This window comes from Octopus bimaculoides, chromosome 4, assembly GCF_046866305.1.
Source record: "Octopus bimaculoides isolate indiv1 chromosome 4, ASM4686630v1, whole genome shotgun sequence".
In the NCBI taxonomy this organism is placed as follows: Eukaryota; Metazoa; Mollusca; class Cephalopoda; order Octopoda; family Octopodidae; genus Octopus; species Octopus bimaculoides.
In genome coordinates this window covers 51536689-51557935 of record NC_142931.1, presented here as the reverse complement: position 1 = coordinate 51557935, position 21247 = coordinate 51536689, and the positions used below count along the sequence as shown (strand labels likewise).

Sequence of the window (21247 nt, the reverse complement as noted above, 5' to 3'; positions counted from 1 at the left end):
CAAAAAGTTTTAAAATTTTGTTGTTGTTGATTTCAAATTTAAAGGTAAGTTCTTTTTTCCCTTTTACTTTCCATGTAAGTTGCACCAGTAGTAGGTTTTTATTTCTCGTGTTCTACGAAGTAAAAGGCGGACGCGCAATGGCCAAGTGGTTAGGGCAGCGGACTCGCGGTCATAGGATCGGGGTCTCGATTCCCAGACCGGGCGTTGTGAGTGTTTATTGAGCGAAAACACCTAATGGTCCACGAGGCTCCGGCAGGGGATGGTGGCGAACCCTGCTGTCCTCTTTCACCACAACTTTCTCTCACTCTGACTTCCTGTTTCTGTTGTGCCTGTAATTCAAAGGGTCAGCCTTGTCACACTGTGTCACGTTGAATACCCCCGAGAACTACGTTAAGGGTACACGTGTCTGTGGAGTGCTCAGCCACTTGCACGTTAATTTCACGAGCAGGCTGTTCCGTTGATCGGATCAACTGGAACCCTCGACGTCGTAAGCGACGGAGTGCCAACAACAACGAAGTAAAAGAATTTGAAAAGCAATGTCCTGGAAAACCGATGGAGAGTTTGTCAAGAAAATGTATGATTTCATACTATTATGACAGTGCTATTTCGATGACAGTTTAAGAATTAGATACGGTTGCAACATGCAACATTGGGAGAGATTCTATGTACCTGTTCGAACCGATGCGTGAAATTAGTTGCTAGAAAATAGCAACCGATTATTCCCGAAACCACAACCTGCCATCGTAAAAAATTGCTTGACAAATTAGAGAATACAGTTCTATATTTAAGAGATGAGGAATTATTTACATTATTTATATTTGACGGATATTTGTCCTCATCTTGTTTGTTGTTAACACAACGTTTCGGTTGATATACCCTTCAGCCTTCGTCAGGTGTCTTGGGGAAATTTCGAACCTGGGTTTTCATTCCTAACGATGTTACTATTATTATATTATTATTATTATTATTAATCAGGTCGCTGCCGTGAATCGAACTCGGAATCTTGGGGTTAGTAGCCCGCGCTCTTAACCACTACGCCATATGCCCGTGGGCAATTATGGAGTGAATTTTAGGGTTTATATATCTATTATTTTTCTATCCTTCCTCAATACCAGTTCCCATATGCTATTCATATCTGCACTCGGTCTGCTTAGGTGGTTGTTATGTCCTAGCATATGTGCTGCTTCTTTTAGTTTTCGTATTTTCCAGTGTTGTTCCCTGTCTATTATTTTAACTTCATCCCACAGGGGGGGGGGGGTGATTCACAAGGAAGGTATTCCACTAAGACCTATAGTGAGCTGTAGAGGTTCAGCATGTCATCCACTGAGCTGCTTCTTGGTGGATATAATCAGTCCATTAGCAGAAAAGTCAACATCATACGTGAAGAATTCCACCCACTTCACATAATTGATCAAAGATACCCCTATTGAATCCATCCAGGTGGTGAGTCTAGATGTGATAAGTCTATTCACCAAAGTCCCAACTGTTGAAGCACTATCGGTGATTCAAGAAAAACTAGTGACAGACACCCATCTAAAAGAACGCACTAGTATACCAATAACAAACTTGATGGAAATGTTGACTTTCTGTGTAGAAACTACCTACTTCAGTATGGACACTGATATATATCGACAAGAAGATGGTTTAGCTATGGGTTCGCCATTATCACCGATAATAGCCAATATATACATGGAATACTTCGAGAATTTGGCTTTATGATCAACACCACTTAAACCAAACCTATGGCTGCGATACGTTGATGACACCTTTATTCTCTGGCCCCACCAGCAAGATGTCCAAATGCTGTTAGATCATGTGAACTCAATAAATCCATCCATACAGTTCACCATGGAAAAGGAACAGAACAATCAGCTGGCATTCCTGGACGTATTAATAACACGCACCGAGTATGGATTCAGGACATCCGTATATCGCAAGCCAACCTTCACTGGACGATACCTTAACTTCAATTCCCACCATCCATACAGTGTAAAGAGAGGAATTGCTCAGTGCCTAAAACATCGAGCAAAGAATATAAGTAGCGATCATGATACCCACCACGAAGAAATAATCAAGCTCAGTAACAATCTATTAAGAAACAACTACCCCAAGAACATACTATCTACTCCAATTATGAAGAAAAGAGAGGATGAAACCAATAAACTGTCTACAGTCTGTCTACCCTATGTGAAAGGCCTCTCCGAAAAGATACAAAAGATATGCGGCCCATATGACATCAGGGCAGTATTCAAGAGCAATACAATACTTCGCAAATATCTCCTTCGGGTAAAACCACCAACAGAAGAGAATATGACAAAAAACTGCGTGTACTCCATCCCATGCAGCTGTGGCAGGTTAAACAAAGGCGAAACATGTCGCCCCCTCAAAATAAGGGTAGAAGAACATCGCAAAGCTGTGACACGAGGAGATATTGATAAATCGGGTATAGCTGATCATGTATGGCAAAATGGAGACCACCTCCCCCTGTGGGATGGAGTTAAAATAATAGACAGAGAACAACACTGGAAAATACGAAAACTAAAAGAAGCAGCACATATGCTAGGACACAACAACCTCCTAAGCAGACCGAGTGTAGATATGAATAGCATATGGGAACCGGTATTGAAGAAGGATAGAAAAATAATAGATTTATAAGCCCTAAAATTCACTCCATAATTGTCCACGGGCATATGGCGTAGTGGAAAAGAGCGCGGGCTACTAACCCCAAGATTCCGAGTTCGATTCACGGCAGCGACCTGATTAATAATAATAATAATAATATAATAATAGTAACATCGTTAGGAATGAGAACCCAGGTTCGAAATTTCTCCAAAACATCTGATGAAGGCTGAAGGATATATCAGCCGAAACGTTGTGTTAACAACAAACAAGATGAGGACAAATATCCGTCAAATGTAAATAAATTAGAGAATGTAGATTTTGATATGCAGAAGATCGTAATAATCATAAGTGGAAACCTTTGATCACAAGACTTTTTTTATTCAGGGCCGACTTAGGGTTAAAATAACAACAGTCAATAGCGTACAGTCTTTAACTGTAATTACAAGGAAAGTTTTAGAAACAAGAATAAAACTTATGAATATCGTTGTTATTCATAATTCAGTTGTACGTTCTCCTTTTCCACTGTGTCTTGAACTATTATACAGAAAAGCAAGGCAGTTTATTAAGTGGAATACATTTTTTTTTGTAGGTTCTATTGATTATGACCTGATTTGTATGCCGTGTACATTGTTGCTGTGCTCTTATCAAGCATACCTATGATCAGAGCAGTTCCTCCTATGACCATCAAGTTTATTTTCTTCAAGTATAGTCTATTCGGATTTATGTTATCTATAGCACACATTTTTAATGATAAAAAAAAAGTAAATGTTAGGGTGGGATTTAATGAAAATTTGGCTGCGTTTTCTCTTAGGGCGAGCGACCGCACACACGCTCACTTTAAACACTGCTTATATTATGTTATGTTCTAAACGCATGTGAAGTGAATTGGTTCGACTAGGAATTGAAACTGAGCTACAGACATGTTAGTGCCAACAGACAACTCTTAAAAGTTATTCCCACATGAAGACATAGTCATGTGGGTTTTATTATTGTTTATGGTGGTGATCAAATCAATCTATACTTAAAAGTAATCCATCCAAGAATATTTAAGTTTTTAGAAATAATTACGGCTCTGTTAGCTAATGAGAAATTTCTTTAAGAAAGTAGGAGGCAAGATGAAGATCTGAGTGCTATTTCTTACAGGTTTTACGTATACGTGCGGTTCCTCTGTTGCTTCTTTCAATTGATGTTAGAGAAGGGTGTACGACTAGTTTTACTTTGCGGTAATAGACACCTCAACAAGAGCCCTTGTTTCTATTTTAAAAACAAATCAACGTCTGAATGAACATATATATATATATATATATATATATAATGTGTGCACGTGTTGAGTGTATACGCGAGTATTCACATATAAACATATATTTATGCATACGTAGAGGGAGGTGTAACATATGCTTCGGTTCAAAATTCACCTAGTTTCTATTTCAAGGCCTTTATTAAGAGGTGGGGGTGTGACCAGCATACATTCTTTGCAGGATCCTTTTACACTGAATGTGGGTTCTAAGGGGTTGAATAATACGCACACATACATGCACACACACATACACACACACAGACACACACACACACACACACACACACATATATATATATACGTGTACGTGAATGATGTTTACATTCAGTAAGAGGTATGGAAGTCTAAGTGCTCAGCTCTATGTCTATTTGTCTGTTTATCTTACTCGCATCTCCTCTTTCTCTCTCCCTCTCTCTCACTGTATTTTTGTCTTTTATGTTGCACACACACACACACACACACACATACGAAAGCTTCCTGCAAATGAAGTCTAATTACTATTACAGAAAATCTTGGAAGGGAATTAACAGACATCGTTAATGTATGCAAATGTGCATATATATATATATATATATATATATATATATATATATATATATATATGACTGTGTCTATGCATGGAGAGAGAGAGGGAGAGAGAGAGAAGGGTATCAATAAATAAGCATTAAATAAACGACATAAAGGGCGTTTGTATTCAAATCGAGAAACTCTTTCCCTATAATGAATCCAAACGTAAGTACAATTTTTTTAAAAGTCTGAGCGTTCAGAAATAGTATCAAGAATTTCAAATATACAAACATAGATACAGCAATCAAAGCTAGAAAGAACTAAAGAAAGTGAGAAACTATAAATAAATATGCTACCTAACTTTTGAACACATTCAGCAGCTGGTGCTATACAGCAGATGTCCCCAACCACCGGGTCGCCGACCAGTACCGGACCATGGATCAGTCGGTAGCGGGCCGCACAGAAAGAATAATTTTTGAAAATTTCTATTTTATTGATTATCACAGTTTGCGGTATGTTTTACATTATATATTCTCAACCTCAATGTCATCATTCCAGAAGGAGAAACCCCTCCCTGAAGTCTCTCCACTGCTGTTTGTCTGTCTCCGGTCAGCTATGGTCATGTGGGCACCAGGTAGCAAGTGAGATCATCTCACCATCTTGTTTTTGGTTGACCTATTGATCTTGTCCATTCCCTTGGTGTCCATTTCCGTCACCCTGATTGTGCATCTGTTGTCCTTCAGTCGTTCGATGTGACCAGCCCGTCTATATTTGTTCTTAATGGTTCCTAAAATGTTGTGGACTCACGTGTGCTGTCTAATTCAGGCATTGGTTTTGTTATCATAATAGATACGTATTATATATGTGATAATTAAATTATATATTGTGCACTTTGTTTTTTTTGTCTTTTTTTGTTTTTTTTGCATGTGATATCCCGGTCTATGGAAAAGTTGTTTAGCATGACACCGGTCAGTGGTACCAAAAATTTGGGGACTGCTCCACTGTACGGCTCAAGTTTATTCAATACGAACTAAGAGAGTAAGCTCGCTGTTTCCAAATACAGCAACCGATGAGCTGTGGTTAGGGTTAGGGTCTATACGTCACAAATCACGAAGACACTGAAAATAAAAATTATAAATTGTGCTCTTCATCTTTCTTGATTATAAACCATTTAAAACAATTCTTTGTGATATCAACTTTGATAAAAATAGCGTGAGAGTGTATTTCAAGAAAATGATCCCAATCATTGCAACTAAACTCCAATAATCTTAGCGAATATACTCCTATCCCCTACAAACATCGCAGAATTGTATTGTTTCCAATCAACAATACTTCTAAGATTAACTTCTATCGCACTTTTCGAGACATTGGCTATATACAGACATTTTCCTTTCCAAACAAGTCAGTCCTAAAAATATCAGAGAGGCATTAGGGCATTTTTATCAAATCTCACTAAACTTTATGAAAGAATGATAATATCAAATATGACTGGTGACTTCGAAATCAATTCCTTTAGCCAAATCTAATATGAGTGTCTTGCCTAACTTATTCACGTAGGAAAATATATACTCGAATAAAGGGTTTAAATACTTATATGATCTCTGTATGTATGTATGTATGTATGTATATATGTATGTATACATATATATATACAGTATCTCACAGAAGTATGTACACCCCTAGAAAATTTCAGTAAAATTACCATTACTCTGATAATATCGAAGGGAATCAAACGAATTTTTTACTGAATAAAATATATTATACCGGCAAACATTATACAAATCTCGAACATAAAACAAAAAACATTTTCAAACATATGAACGAAATATTAATTTTCAAACGATACAGAAGTATGTACACCCTAAAGGGTTATTTGCTATATTCAATATTTGGCGAGACCGCCCTTGCTTTCAATGACTGCATTAAGTCTTCTGGGCATAGAGTCGACTAAGTTTCCGCATATAACCGATGATATCAACCTCCATTCATCCTAAATAATGTCTTTCAACTGTGTTACATTGCGGGGTTTTTTCTCCTCAACCTTTCTTTTCAAAACACCCCACAAATATTCTATTGGGTTTAAATCAGGTGACATGGTAGGTAAAAACTTAATCATCATCTTTGAAGTGTGTTCAGTGTCATTATCATGTTGGAATTTGGAATGTCTTCCTAGTCCCTTGATACCTTTCAACATTGTTTTCCGCAATATGTCACAATAAAGCCCTGAATCCATTGTTCTCTCAATAAATGCGAGTCCTCCAATACCAGCTGCACTCTTTCATCCCCAAAGCATAATACTTCCACCGCCGTGTTTCACGGTAGGCACGGTGCAATTGTTGCTATTATCACCTGGTCGTCGGCACCACCTGACCCAAAGTTGATTTCCGTCGCGTCAGAAAAAAGAATTTTATTCCCAAACTCCTTCCCCTTATTCACATAGGTTTCGTCAAAAGAAGGACGGCTTGATTTATGTCTGGTAGTGAGAAGAAGTTTCCTACGAGGAATGCATCCTTGAAGACCACACTGGTTCAAACTTTGGCGAACTGTTTGAAAGGATACACTTTTTCCACTAACAAGGATACACTTTTTCTAGAACCTCCTGGAAAATAACCATAGCGAGGGACATTCCACAGTTGAATTAGAACAGTCACAAACAGTGAAAGAAGACATGCACCCAACACCAGAGCTGAAGACACCTCCGAAAGGAGGGGCCCCGCCACGTCAAAACGGTAGAGGAGTAGGGGCCTAAACCGGACGTGGTTCCTCCTGATGATGTCTTGAGCTAACTGGATCCTATAAAGGAGCTGTTGTGGTAGCAGACCACGAAACATGGTTGAAATTCTTCCTACTTCTTGGGCCAAAGATGAAGGAGTACGACGCCTGTCGTACATAAGGCATTATTGGATGTGGTGAATATCACGTGCAGTTAAAATAGAAGGACGATCTGGATGATGTTTATTGCTTAGCCGTCCAGTAGCATTGTACTTCTGAATTACTTTGGCAACTATGTTTACACTAATATGTATTTGTTTGCTAATTAACTTGTATCCTAAACCATTCTTGTGCAAATTCAAAAATAATTTTCTTCAAATTTTCAGACAATGCTTTTCCTTTTGGTGCCATTTTACTCACAATGAAGAAGAAGATTTTCATCACATTACACAAATCAGAATTCTTGCAGATGCAGTAACAATGATCGGTGCAAAAATTCCAGGAAAAATAATTTATTAGAATTGAAATTATCAATAATATCTGAATTAAGTAAAAAAAAAAAAAAAAAGTGAATAAAATATTGAATATAGAAAATTTCCTTTAGGGTATATATATTTTTGTAACGTTTGAAAATGATATTTCGTTCATATCTTTGAAAATGTTTAGTGTTTTGCATTCGAAATTTGTATAATGTTTGCAAGTATAATATATTTTATTCAGTATAAATTTCATTTGATTTCCTTCGATATTATCAGAGTAATGGCAATTTTACTAAAATTTTCAAGGGGTGTACATACTTCTGTGAGATACTGAATATATATATATATATATATATATATATATATATATATATATATATATATATATATATATATATATCTACACACACAGTCACTTGGACAAGACATTCAACGAAAAATTTCACTAACATCGTTTAAACTAAATAATTGGTAAAGTAGTTCGTGTAGTAAGTTATCTTAATTTAATATACCGCAATTAGGTTACATCCATGGGTGGTGTTTCTCAAGGGAACATCATTATTTATGTCAGTAGAATACAGGTCAACCTATTAAAACTCAAATATTACCTGATTTTTCAAAACTGCAAAGCAACGAGAACAACAACGATGTAAACATTAAAAGCTATGTGAGCAACTGTTTATTACAATCTTCTTTCAATATCAAATAGTCTGAGGTAGAAGTTGCAACTGAATACAAGTAAATTCGAACTACTCCTGTCCTGTAAGAAGCACAACGTAAACCAGTCAAAAATCTCTTTTCTCTCTCAAATCTTTTATGGCAGCGGTTCTTTATCTACACACACACACACACACACACACACACACACATCTTTTTGCCCCTCCTTTTTTAATGAGAAAGCCGGATAGCATGTGCATCCATATAATTCTTCTTACGTTGTCATGGTGTTGGAGAAGTTTTAAAACTTTAAACGATCTTAAACAAGGCAATTTGCCTGCTCCTCTTCAATCTTCTTAGATCCTCTAGAAAAACATTGCATTAGAGCATGAGATAAACTTAAGGATAATAGAACTATTGTGAATAAACAAATCTAAAAAGGAGAGTCTCACATAAGAAATAAATTCATGGACACATATACACTTAAAACATTCTGATCAAGAAGTTGTGCTTATGTGACCCTGTTCTAGTCTGCTTTCGCAATGTTGCTTCTTAGGGGTCCCTTAAAAGAAAGGGTGCTTATCGAGAATTCACTTTCTACGGAGATGCTAATCATTGCAACAAATAAGGAAATGTCTGGTTTAGACTAATTGGATCACTTAAACATATTTAACTTCTACCCTCTTCAAGAGAGAGGGGAAGACTTCATTTAAACCAAGTTGATGTACAAATGTGTCTCAAAAGCATTTAGGATTAGGAACCTCGATACAGTCAACATCCAATAATATTTAAATCCCAGTTCATTAACACAGCCCAGCCTTCAATTATATTGCATTTGTCTCAGTTTAATTTAGCTTCACTAAAAAAAAAAAAGCTGAAACATTGTCTTACTCTGTACAAACAGCTTGTTTCTAACTTGCCTGAAATTACATTCTGATGAAATGATAGAAAGTATTTAATAAATAACATCAAGATGTTCATATGAAGTACGTCCTTAAAAAATAAATAAATAAATAAACAAGAAAAAACAAGGACACAGAATATTTGGTCCAAGATACCTTGTCTCAAAACTGACGAAATGGTTACAACTGAAACGCCATTGATAAGAAGCCGCCTAAAATAGGGTTGACTTAAAGAACAAGAAAATCAACAAGCATGTTACACTACCTGGATGAAGTGAAGTTTTGAGAAAAAGTAAAGTCAAGTGGAATATTTGAGAGAAAGTGTTTTAGCCATTATAGCCACATCACAACACTAGATGGTGACACAGTCTGAGTCAACTGTCTCTCTCCGGTCGGAATGCCTATTGACACCGTCTTGTGTTTAATCAGGGAAGGAAAATATCAGAAGTTCAAGGCCATGTTTTGCTTGTACAATAAATATTTCGTAAACGAGCGACGAAGGAGTTTCCACGCTCGATCTGTTAGAAATAGCTACCAAATTCCCATTCTACCACATCTTACCAACATCAGTGAATAAAGATACTTTAGCTTCAAAGTGGCTAAAGCCATATAAAAAGATGAAATTGTCTACACCACACACACACACACACACACACACACACACTCACGTGGGGGTGCTTGAAAGTTGCTGGCTTTAAGGGTATCGCGAAAGGCTCGGTTGAAAGTCCAACATTCCGAGTTCTTTCAGAGGGCTTAGGAAAACTGAAGGGCCGCTGCAATAAGTGTGTGAATCTGAGAGGGGAATAGGTTGAGTAAAATCACAATTAACGGATCCTTCTGTATCTTCTTTTACCCAAAGGCAGGAACTTCCTAACATCCTTCGGGTATATCCCGGTTCGTACTGCAAAATAGGTAGATGATTGCTGCTCTACATTACACAAATACAAGAAAAAGAACCACACACACGCTCGCTCACTCAGTCACTCACGCACACAAAAGGACGGATGCACACACACGCACACGCACGCACACACGCAAGCACACACCGGAACGTTTGAATGAATATGTGATTGTTCAAGCTGCGAGAAACAGCAGACAATTCTCCTTCACACCGCTCCCAACTGTATTAAAAGTATGAAACATGTAGTGAATAATACTATTTATGGATAAAATAGGTGATAGTCATGTCTGGAATATACTTAATCATAAATTTACTCGAACAGGCTTGAATTAGGATTACTGGCCGTGCATTGCATACATTCACACACTTTACATATATATATATATATATATATATATATATATATATATATATATATATATGTTGGCACTCCGTCGCTTACGACGTCGAGAGTTCCAGTTGATCCGATCAACGGAACACCCTGCTCGTGAAATTAACGTGCAAGTGGCTGAGCACTCCAAAGACACGTGTACCCTTAACGTAGTTCTCGGAGATATTCAGCGTGACAGTGTGACAAGGCTGACCCTTTGGATTACAGGCATAATAGAAACAGGAAGAAAGAGTGAAAGAAAGTTGTGGTGAAAGAGTACAGCAGGGTTCGCCACCATCCCCCGCCGGAGCCTCGCGGAGCTCTAGGTGTTTTCGCTCAATAAACACTCACAACGCCCGGTCTGGGAATCGAAACCGTGATCATATGACCGCGAGTCCGCTGCCCTAACCACTGGGCCATTGCACCTCCACTCACACACACACACACACACACACACACACACACATATATGGAGATATATATATATATATATATACATATACATATATATATATATATATATATATATATATACATATATATATATATATATATATATATACATATATATATATATATATACATATATATATATACATATATATATATATACATATATATATATATATATATATATATATATATATATATATACATATATATATACATATATATATATACATATATATATACATATATATATATATATACATATATATATACATATATATATACATACATATATATATATATATATATATATATATATATATATATATTATATACAAATGTAATTACTCCACACAGCACTCAAACACACACAAACACACACACACTCATATGGAAGACAGAGCCATCTATGCATACGTACTTACATACATATGTATGCACACATACTTTAACAGAAACGCAACGCGCGCGTGCATACATATAAACGACTTGCTCGGTATATAATAAGTACATTACAACAGGAAAGCGGAGCCCCCTAAACATTAGTGATGGTGGTGGGGGGTGTTAGCTAGTCTATTTGGTTCCTTGGGAGCATCATCTAGTGCAAAACCATTAGTGATAGTATGTCGGATCTAAGATAAAATTAAGATAAACGGAATGGGAGGTGCAATTTCTAGGGGTCTAACAAGGTATTAACCTTCTTTTCATACATCTTCATTTTACTCCGCTAAATCCTTTTCTACATCTATATTGCGTTCTTTTTTGTGTCATTTTTTGCTTTTTACTCTCGCTCAGGGTCTCTTTACGCGGTTCACTTTTCTCTCTCTATCTATTTCTCTCACTCCCTATCTATTCCTGTCTCTCTCTCATTCGTTATATCTGTTTCTCTGTAATCCTCCTTGTCCTTCTTTACCTTTTCGTAGTCTTATTTTCACAAGAATATTCGCATATAATATATACACACATAATCAGCACCGCCCCATCCACATTCACTAAGACATTCCTGCCTCTGCCTGCCTGCCTGTTTGTCTTTCATATTTTCTTTCTCTCTCTCTCTCTCTCTCTCTCTCTCTCTCTCTCTCTCTCTCTCTCTCTCTCTCTCTCTGTCTTCCTGTCAAGTCGTTTATCTATCTATCTATCTATCTATCTCTACGTATATATATATATATATATATATATATATATATATATATATATATAATAACGCTTTTTGACTACTTTGTCCCCAAAATCACCATCATAACCATTATTACTATTATTATCAAGGAAATTGAGAATGAGAGAGGGAAGTGTTGTCCTCGAGTGAGTTTATTGAAAGGTGGGTGAAATTTGCTAAAATGCCAAGAGTGGAAGGTACCTCTCTAAGTGTAGACCTGTGAATCGGAGAGAAGGAATTGAAGAGGGCAATTGCTCTAGGGGTTCCAGGGAAATCTCGGACAATGGGGTTCCTCGATTATCTCTAGAGGCCTGCCTGTATCAGGAGGGCCACATCTCTATCATCCTCCCCACCACTTTTTTTAACAGCAACAGCTACAAAACCAACATCAAGAAGAACAACGACAACAACAACAACGACGACGACGACGAGAACATTACCAACGACAAAAATACGTTCGCAGCAGCAGCGAAAAAGAAGCAACGCTTCATCGTGGAGATCACAAACAGAGATGAAATGTTGACCCAGGCATGGAAACTGATTAAACAAGAAGAAACCTGGGCAAACCTAACTATTCCGTCACAGGCAATTGAAACAGTGAAGAACAGAACGGTATTTTTCAGATGCAGCTCAGCAGAGACACAAAGAGTGACTTTAATAGCCCAAGTATATATTGAAGTGACGCTGAGGTGCATCAAAGATGACACTGAGTACATAGCGAGGGGTAAACAGTACCGCACCATTTCGGTGATTTTAAGTCAGAAGCCCAGCAAAGTCATTATGTACCCCTTCCACGTGGGGAAACGTACAGCACTTGTCCGCATTCGTAGAATCCCACCAGGACTTGTTATGTGGTGTCTTCTGGGATGCGTAATTGTGGAGGGGACGGATACCGCCCCGATAGAGGCGATGAGAACTGACATGGAGAAAATATTCATTTGCGAGTTTGCTGCCTCCAACTGGTAAAAAGTGCAAGGGGTCAAAGGCCTCCAGTGATGGATACGCCGAGACGTGGACCACAAACAACACCAGCACTAGCAAAATCACTAGCAACAACAAACGAAGCACCAAAGATATTACCCACCCTAGGGGGAAACGAGAAAAGCTCTGTCACTCCCTTACACTAAACAAAAATACTCACATAAACAAGAATATAACCATACACATAGATGCACTTACAACAGCATACCTCTTATCCTCCAGTAGTGAAGATGAAGGAAAACCAAAAAGCTCCCACCCCCACCCCAAGAAGAAAAAAAAAGAAAGTACAGAACAAAAACTACAAAGCATAACAACACTCACAATAAAAAATACAAACACCACCCACGCAAGCATCCCATCACTGTCGCCAGAATCCCCCAGACGCAAACAACCTAAACAAACAAGAACAAACACTCACACAAACATCTAAAACTGCAGATACCACCGAAACAACAATAAGACCATCACCACTACAGTCAAGCAAGCAAACAACACCAACACAAAACACCCAACTTCGTACTCATCAGAAGGGACAATGAAGAACTGATGGCCCGCGTAACACAAAACCTTGAATTTGAATGATGGTGGGAGTGATTTTCGAATCGAGCACATTTCGTGTACCAGAAGATTTGCTTCTGGTATGAATATCGCTCGATTCCTGCACAAAAATTCGAGAGAGCTTTCCTGGGGACGTGGGAACCGCGAACGTGAGACTCACTTCGAAACTCTTAAAGGGGTACCCCCCTCCCCGAAAACCCCACCAATTATGGAAGTTGAACCACCCGACCTTCACAAGACAGCGGGAGGTAAGTAAAACTTTCCCTTCTCTCTTTAGCATGCCAACATGTCCATATTAAGGGTAAGAATTTTAATTGTTCGAGGCCTGAGGTCGCCCTGGAAGCAAAGGGAGTATTTCCAATTCTGTGAGCCGGAGCGTAGTGACGCTGATAAGGAAAGACAAAAACAAGAGGGACACATTAGATAACTTCAGGCCCATAACTCTGCTTAACCTAGAGTTTAAGATTTTGGCCAAGGTGTTAGCGAAGAGGTCAGTGCTTGTCGAGGATTTGATTGGGGAGGCGCAATACCAATCAAGTCCATACACGATAACTTCCACCTCATGCGGTACATCATAGAAAGGGTAGGGTGGAAACATTGCTTCGGTGGGGCGCTAATCAAGTTTGATCAATCGAAAGCTTTCGATTGGGTCGACCATCGGTATCTGGAGGTTGGCTTCGACTCCGTCTTCAGAGGTTGGGTCGTTGCAATTCACAGCGGCATCTGCTCGGTGGTGAAAGTTGATGACCACTTCTCAGAACCGTTTCAGATCTCCCCACCGGTCTGTCAAGAGTGCCCTCTCTCCTCCCTTCTGTACGTTTTGAGCCTCTACTGCGGAGGCTGGAGCTGCTGCAGATGGGTTGTGTCGACTCATGCGGACTACATCACTGAGGTGGTCAGAACGTCATTGTAAGTATATGAAAAGTTGACTGGAGCAAAATTTAAACCGGTAAAGTCGGTGGGTTTGCAATTTGGTAGCTGGAGAGGCAAGTCCATGCCGTCCAACAGCGTCGTTTTGGCACTAGATGGACGGACTGGTAAAATTGCTTGGGATTTGGTTCGGACCAGACCTCTCCAGATATTCTGACGGAACGATGAACAAGTGTGGTCGCCGTATGTCAAACAGGTCTAGGCGAGTTTGTCTAAAATACAATTGATGTAAATGCAATTTGTCTAAAACACAATCTGACTAAAAAATAATTTTTTTTTCTTTTTAATGAATTCGTATTTTTTATTCATAATTTATAATTCTTTGGGTTTATAACTAGCTGTTAACTATTCATAAAAACCTTAGGATTATTTTAATTTAAAATGCATAAAAAAACAAAGGATAATATTTACTGAAAGGACTTATTCAATCTTAAAAGGAAAGCTTGTGTGTTATACCGCGAACGTAATCAATAATATTTTGTGGATTAAAATTTTAAACAATACTTTATATTCGAGACACTGCAAAACGAATATAAAGTATTGTTCAAAATTTTAATCCACAAAATATTATTGATTACGTTCGCGGTATAACACACAAGCTTTCCTTAGACTTTGATCTTTTTGTAAAATGTTGATGAATTTCCAGATGGTCGGGGTGATGAGACCCAACTTGGGTTTCGAATGCTCGATGCCATCCTTCGACAGAGGTATTTGCTTTGGGTAAATCATCAAGAACTCTTAAATATATATTCCACATATTTGGTGAGAAGAGAGGTGAGCGTCGCACATTCCTTCTGTTGGGCTTTTCAGTCCACGTATCCTCAAAATAATCAATGATTTCTTGTGCTTCATCAGGGAAGGTGTTGTTATCACATAATGACTCAAATACTCTTGTTACTGTGCCTACTGGGACAAATGCTAATGCTGGTAGCATCCTCATCACTAAAGCAAAATTACGGTCTATTTCATATTTTCGTTTTAAACTATTACTTTGAAATACACGAAAAATACAATGGCTGAAGTGGAAAAAGCAACCGTTTTGTTCTGCACTAGGAAATTCTTTCGAAAATGCTTTCATCATCGCTTTCTCAAAATCGATCGTTATTGACAATGGCACACATGATTGTTCAAGATTCTTTATCTCGTGCAAAAAGGGACTGTTTTAAATGTGCCGTCTGCATACCAGTAACAGCTTAGTGATAAACACTGTAAATTAAGTCTTGTCACATTAGAAATTACTGAATTGGATGCATCTCGTGTTGACTTAGCCAGTTGACGTATTTTTGAAACCGCTTCTTTTGCTGCAATTTCAGCGGCAACCAATATATGACTATGGTCGTTGGAAGATTTCAGAGTTTTATCCTTCTACAGAAATTATGCGAACACGGCATTTTGTTTATGGATATTTTCCGCACTTCCAATAAACTCGTTCACCATTTTCACAATTCTTATAGTATGTATGTCTATTATCAACCAACTCACGATCTTTCTCTGATTCAGTAAATTCAGCAGAGATCTTTGGCTATGGGTCTTTTCACTTTAAATAATTCCAAATGAGAATTTTTCTTTTAGGAAACTACTAGTTTTTTTTTTAGCAAACAACTAGTTTTATTCCACAGCATATTATTGCAAACAACTATTTATACTCAATAGCACAAATAAACAATTATTCCTTTCTACTTCCAACGAATTCATCAAAAAAGAAACAATTTTTATTTTTGAGACAAATTATATTTTAGACAAATTGTTTTTGACAAATTGTTTTAGACAAATTGCATTTAGATCAATTGTATTTTAGACGAATTGTTTTAGACAAACTCACCAGATACCTTGTCAAACATGCCTTTCCTCAGCTCGTCTCCATGACCGAGCTGCAGTCCCGAGTCAAGAAGAACTCGGGACAGGGTGACTGGCATCTGGAATGTTGCCAAGCACTCACTGCCCTTTACCAGTCGGGCAATGCGATCAGTGGTGCAACCACTCTAGAGCTCTATAGAGGGTTAATGGAGGGAAAGAGCGATGACGCACTCGGAGACGCGCTAGGCGTCGACGAAGTCGAACTGACCAGTCTGTTCACGAGGACTTTCAAGCCGGGGATGATGGATAACTTCCAGAAATCCCTAGCTCGACAGTACTACCGGGGCGGGGTCACTGCCGGTTCGAGATAAACTCTACAGACACGGAAGTGCTGTCAGATAAACTATACAGACACGGAAGTGCTGTCAGCCCGAGATGCGCGCAGAGCGACGAAACCGTTTTGCACTCACTCGTCCAGTGTTCGTGCATCACTGACTTGTGGTGTTTTGTTGAACAACTGTTATCACGTGTAGGACGGATCTGGCTATCGACCGAGTCCATAGTGAAGATCCATCCGCTGTCTTCCATTGGTACGGACACTTTTCTTTTCGGCCAATCCCTCATCACCTTCTTGAAATTTCACTTGGTAAGGAAGATGAGGGTGGAGAGAGAAGTGCTAACCCCCCCCCCCCCCACTACATTTACCAAAAGGTGGGTGAATGTAGCGAAAATAGCCCGTGTGAGTGGACCTACTCTAATAATGCGCCCGTAGGCTAGTGAATTTGAGAGAGCGAAGGGTGCCCTTCCCGGATACCTTCGAAGCGTCAGGATTAATGGGGTACCTGAGCCAACTTCAGGCGGTTACCCCACCCCCTACTGGGGAACTTTCATTGTTATATTCTTCTTGTTTGATATTGTTATTGTTTTGTGTACGTTGTTTTGTGTAAAATCCCCACTGTCCACGTCTACTGTATTATCCCCTATATGTCGGTTCTGGTGACCAATAAATGAAATAATAATAATAATAATAATAATAATAATAATAATAATAATAATAATAATAATAATAATGATAGTAATAATGATGATGATGATGATGATGATGATGATTATTATTATTATTATTATTATTATTATTATTATTATTATTATTATTATCTTTCTTTCTTTCTTTCTGTTTTTAGTACATCTGAATTTTAAATTATAAACATTAAATTTCACAGAACTGTTCACACTGTCAGTTAGTAAAGACAAATGACAGCTCCCACACGTAAGGTCATCTTTATATTCAGTTAGCAAAAATCACGAATTACTTTATTTTTCTCTAAAAAACTTATTTGCATAAAAAGAGAAGAAAAAGTAACGAGTGTAGAGAATTAATGCATGGTATTGTAAAGAAAGCTATATAAGGATAATCGAAATACTCCGTATTCGATGATGAAACAGAACTATAAACAAAATTAAAAAAAAGTTCAGACAGATCTGTCTTCCCGTTGTGTGTGGTCTACCCTTCAATTAAACTTCACACATTTTCAAGATTAGTTTAACCCCCGTGTGCTGTTAGCCCTAGCTGTATCTTATCAACGTTCAGCGCCCCTCCTTTTTTTTTTTTTTTTTTTGGCAACATTAAAAAACAAAAATTAAAGTATCTGACAGTTGATTTGTGGCGGTTTTAAAATACTTGCTAAATTTTGATTTTATTTTTGAGAGATTTTATACACGTACATATTGGCATTCCGTCGGTTATGACGACGAGGGTTTCAGTTGATTCGATTAACAGAATAGCCTGCTCGTGAAATTAACGCGCAACTGGCTAAGTACCCTGAAGACACGCGTACCCTTCATGCATTTCTCATGAAGATCCACGCAGTTTTCACAGAATGTGACAAGGCTAACTCTTTAAATTACAGATACAATTAATTTTTCCCAGCTGAATGGACTGGAAGGACGTGAAATAAAGCGACATGCTCAAAGAAGCAATACAGTGCCTAGATTGAGAAGTGAGCCGATTGCCCTAATCACTAAGCCACGAGTCTTTACATCCTCTTACATACAAACGTTTACTAACGCTTTCAGAGACAAGGCAGCTTCCATATATAACTTTATGAACTCAGTACTTAAGTCGGAGTATATTTATTTCATTGAATTACGGGCATGCTTGGGGCACGGCTTTCAATGGTTCAGTCGACCCCTGTGCTCATTTTTTTTAGTTTGGTACTTGTTTTATCGACCCCGAAAGGATGAAAGGCAAAGTCTATCTCGGCGGAAATTGAACTCAGAATGTAGCCACTGGCCAAATACCGCTAAGGATTTCGTCCAGCGCGCTAACGATTCTACCAGTTCGCCGCCTTAAATAATGATAATAATAATAATAATCCTTTCTGCTATTGGCACAAGGCCTGGATCTTTGTGTGGAGGGGTACAATAGATCACATTGACCCCCAGTACTAGACTGGTACTTAATTTATTAACTCCCAAAGGATGAAAGGCAAAGTCGACCTCGGCGGAATTTGATAGACGAAATACCGCATTTCGCAAGCGTACTAATGGTTCTACCAGCTCGCCGCCTTAATAATGTGTATAATAATAATAATAATAATAATAATAATAATAATAATAATAATAATAATAATAGTGATGATTTCTTTGATATATATTGCAAGGGCCCAAGACCCTGAGGGCGATTCATATTCCTTTTTAGCATACATCGTTGGTACATCAAATTATACATCATATCAGACACTACACACACACGCAGGCATACACGCGCCACACACACACACACACACACACACAAATGTGTTTGTTTATATGCCTGTGTATGTGGGTATTTACGTGCACAGGTGGGTGTGCGTGCGTCCTATTTCTTCGAGTTTCTTTTTTTCATTTACGCGTTAGTACAGTATGTGCGCTTAGAATTTTTTTGAAGGTAACATATACATACACCAGATACACGCACTAACAAATATGTACATATTTATGCATGTATATGAGTGTGTGTGCGTGTGCGTGTTTGAGTGTGTGCGTGTTTGAGTGTGTGCGTGCGAGCGTATGTCAGCATATACATATGCATACACATATACATATATCATACATGAGCATTGATTGTTAAAATAAATGCCATATGTTTACCAAGTGTCTAAATAGTGCAGAAAATGTAGGACAAACAGAAATAGTACAGAAGTGTACTTCTGAATGTGCACCCTATATATATATATATATATATATATATATATATATATATATATGCATTAATATGTGGTCCCTTGGATATAAATTTAGAACATACTGTAACAGCACTAAATATGGATACAAACCAGAGAGAGAACCTCTACGTAGTTGCTCTTTCTGCAAAAAAGAGAAATCGAATCTATCTTAAATACCCTGCTAATCTAAAAGGTGGTTCATAGGTAGTTTTAAGTATGTAATATTTTGAATTAAATGAAATGACCACTGCTAATTCAATTACTTAAAAACCCATATGTCTGCTCAATCAGATGTGATCAAGCGCTAAGCAAAACGAAGCTAAAGAGGAATACTGACCAAGGAGGGAACCACTACACGGTCTACTACTGATGTATAATCACACTGTACTGCCTTAATAAGATAAATACATTGATCAATGTGGTCGCTACTACGATAAATGTGGTCGCTACTATTCAGTAATACTGAATGGTCGGTGGTGGAACGCTTTTGCTTGTAAGTCTTCTAGATCAACAGTAGCTTCAACCGAAATGGCAACAACAACAAGATAATTGTTAAATATGATATTACAAAGATGACTAAGTCGGAATTATAGTTTACTGTAGCAATAAAAGCTTGAATCAGAGAACGATGGAGCAGCTGTTTCTACCATGTGTGAATACTAAAGTCTAAAGGTAAAGATGTGCTCAACGCTCATTTGTTAAGACCTTCCATATTGCTGTCAAACTAAGCAATATGGATGACTATAGTCATCCTTGGTTTTAACGTGGTTTTAACGACAAAGGACATTAAATAAGTCAGAAGTATTTCTTTAGTTGGTGGTACTAAACTTATATTATTGATCTAAAAATGAGAAGAAAGATCAAATTCATTCCATTGTATTGACGATCCGAAGATTAAGTCTTAGGTGCTGTATCAACAACCAATGATTTTTAAAGTTTGCTTATAACTTTTGCAGGCTCTCCCAGACGGATAAGAATCTTACAGTTAAATGCCTTAAACTACAGTTATCACTTGAAAGCAAGTATGACCTTATGGCATATGTGACGTGATTTCGCTAAAATACATTCAGTTATTCTTCTCTTGACCTGGCAGGAGATGTGGTAGCTGAAAGAAGCCAGGAAGGGTTGTATCAGTATTCGGCTGGTATTCATTTTTAACTGAAGTGAAGAACCTACGGACACAAGGCCCTGCGCATTCTGAGAATTGAAACCACGGGTTTATGCTCATAAATCCAATACTCTAATCACAAGGCTATGCGCCTTCACGATTAAACGCCTCACAGTGTTTCATGGAGTAATCTAAATTCCATGAAAGACCGAGGGAAGAAAGAATTAAAATATCAATTGTAAGGCTATATATCAAAAACAATTTACTAAAACTAGGATACAGAACGGTTTTGGGAGCATTATTGAAATTTATAATGGCGAATTCAATGCAAGCATGCAGAGAAACTGTAAGAATACTTTGCGTTTCTGAAGAAAATAAAATGTTAACTGATTGTGGTAGGAAGGGAGGAGAAACGACATAAATCTATAGAATAGCATAGTTACCTATAAAACTCGGGATTCATATTGAAGGAAAAGTAAAAGACCGGAAGTTCAGGGAAAATATTTAACGGAAGCTTAGTGATAAAAAAGAAATTAGTGCCAGATATGAAATAGAGAGAGATTTGTAATCAGGGAGATAACTATAATCATCATTTACAGATTGAATCTAGTTAA

The 21247-nt window shown here is 37.8% G+C and overlaps 1 protein-coding gene across 2 annotated transcripts in view; it reads right to left on the bottom strand.

Moving 5' to 3' along the window:
* The window catches only part of LOC106870191 (uncharacterized), a 154602-nt gene that overhangs the window by 15743 nt on the left and 117612 nt on the right, over positions 1-21247 (bottom strand). The window contains exon 3 of one of the 2 annotated variants that reach the window (XM_089350698.1): positions 2889-5544. The exons of the other annotated variant lie outside the window; for it this stretch is intronic. Coding sequence (XP_089206824.1) covers positions 5527-5544 — 18 coding nt within the window. The 3' untranslated portion in view covers positions 2889-5526. Of the gene's footprint in view, positions 1-2888; positions 5545-21247 lie in introns of those variants that run through there. 2 annotated transcript variants of the gene reach the window in all.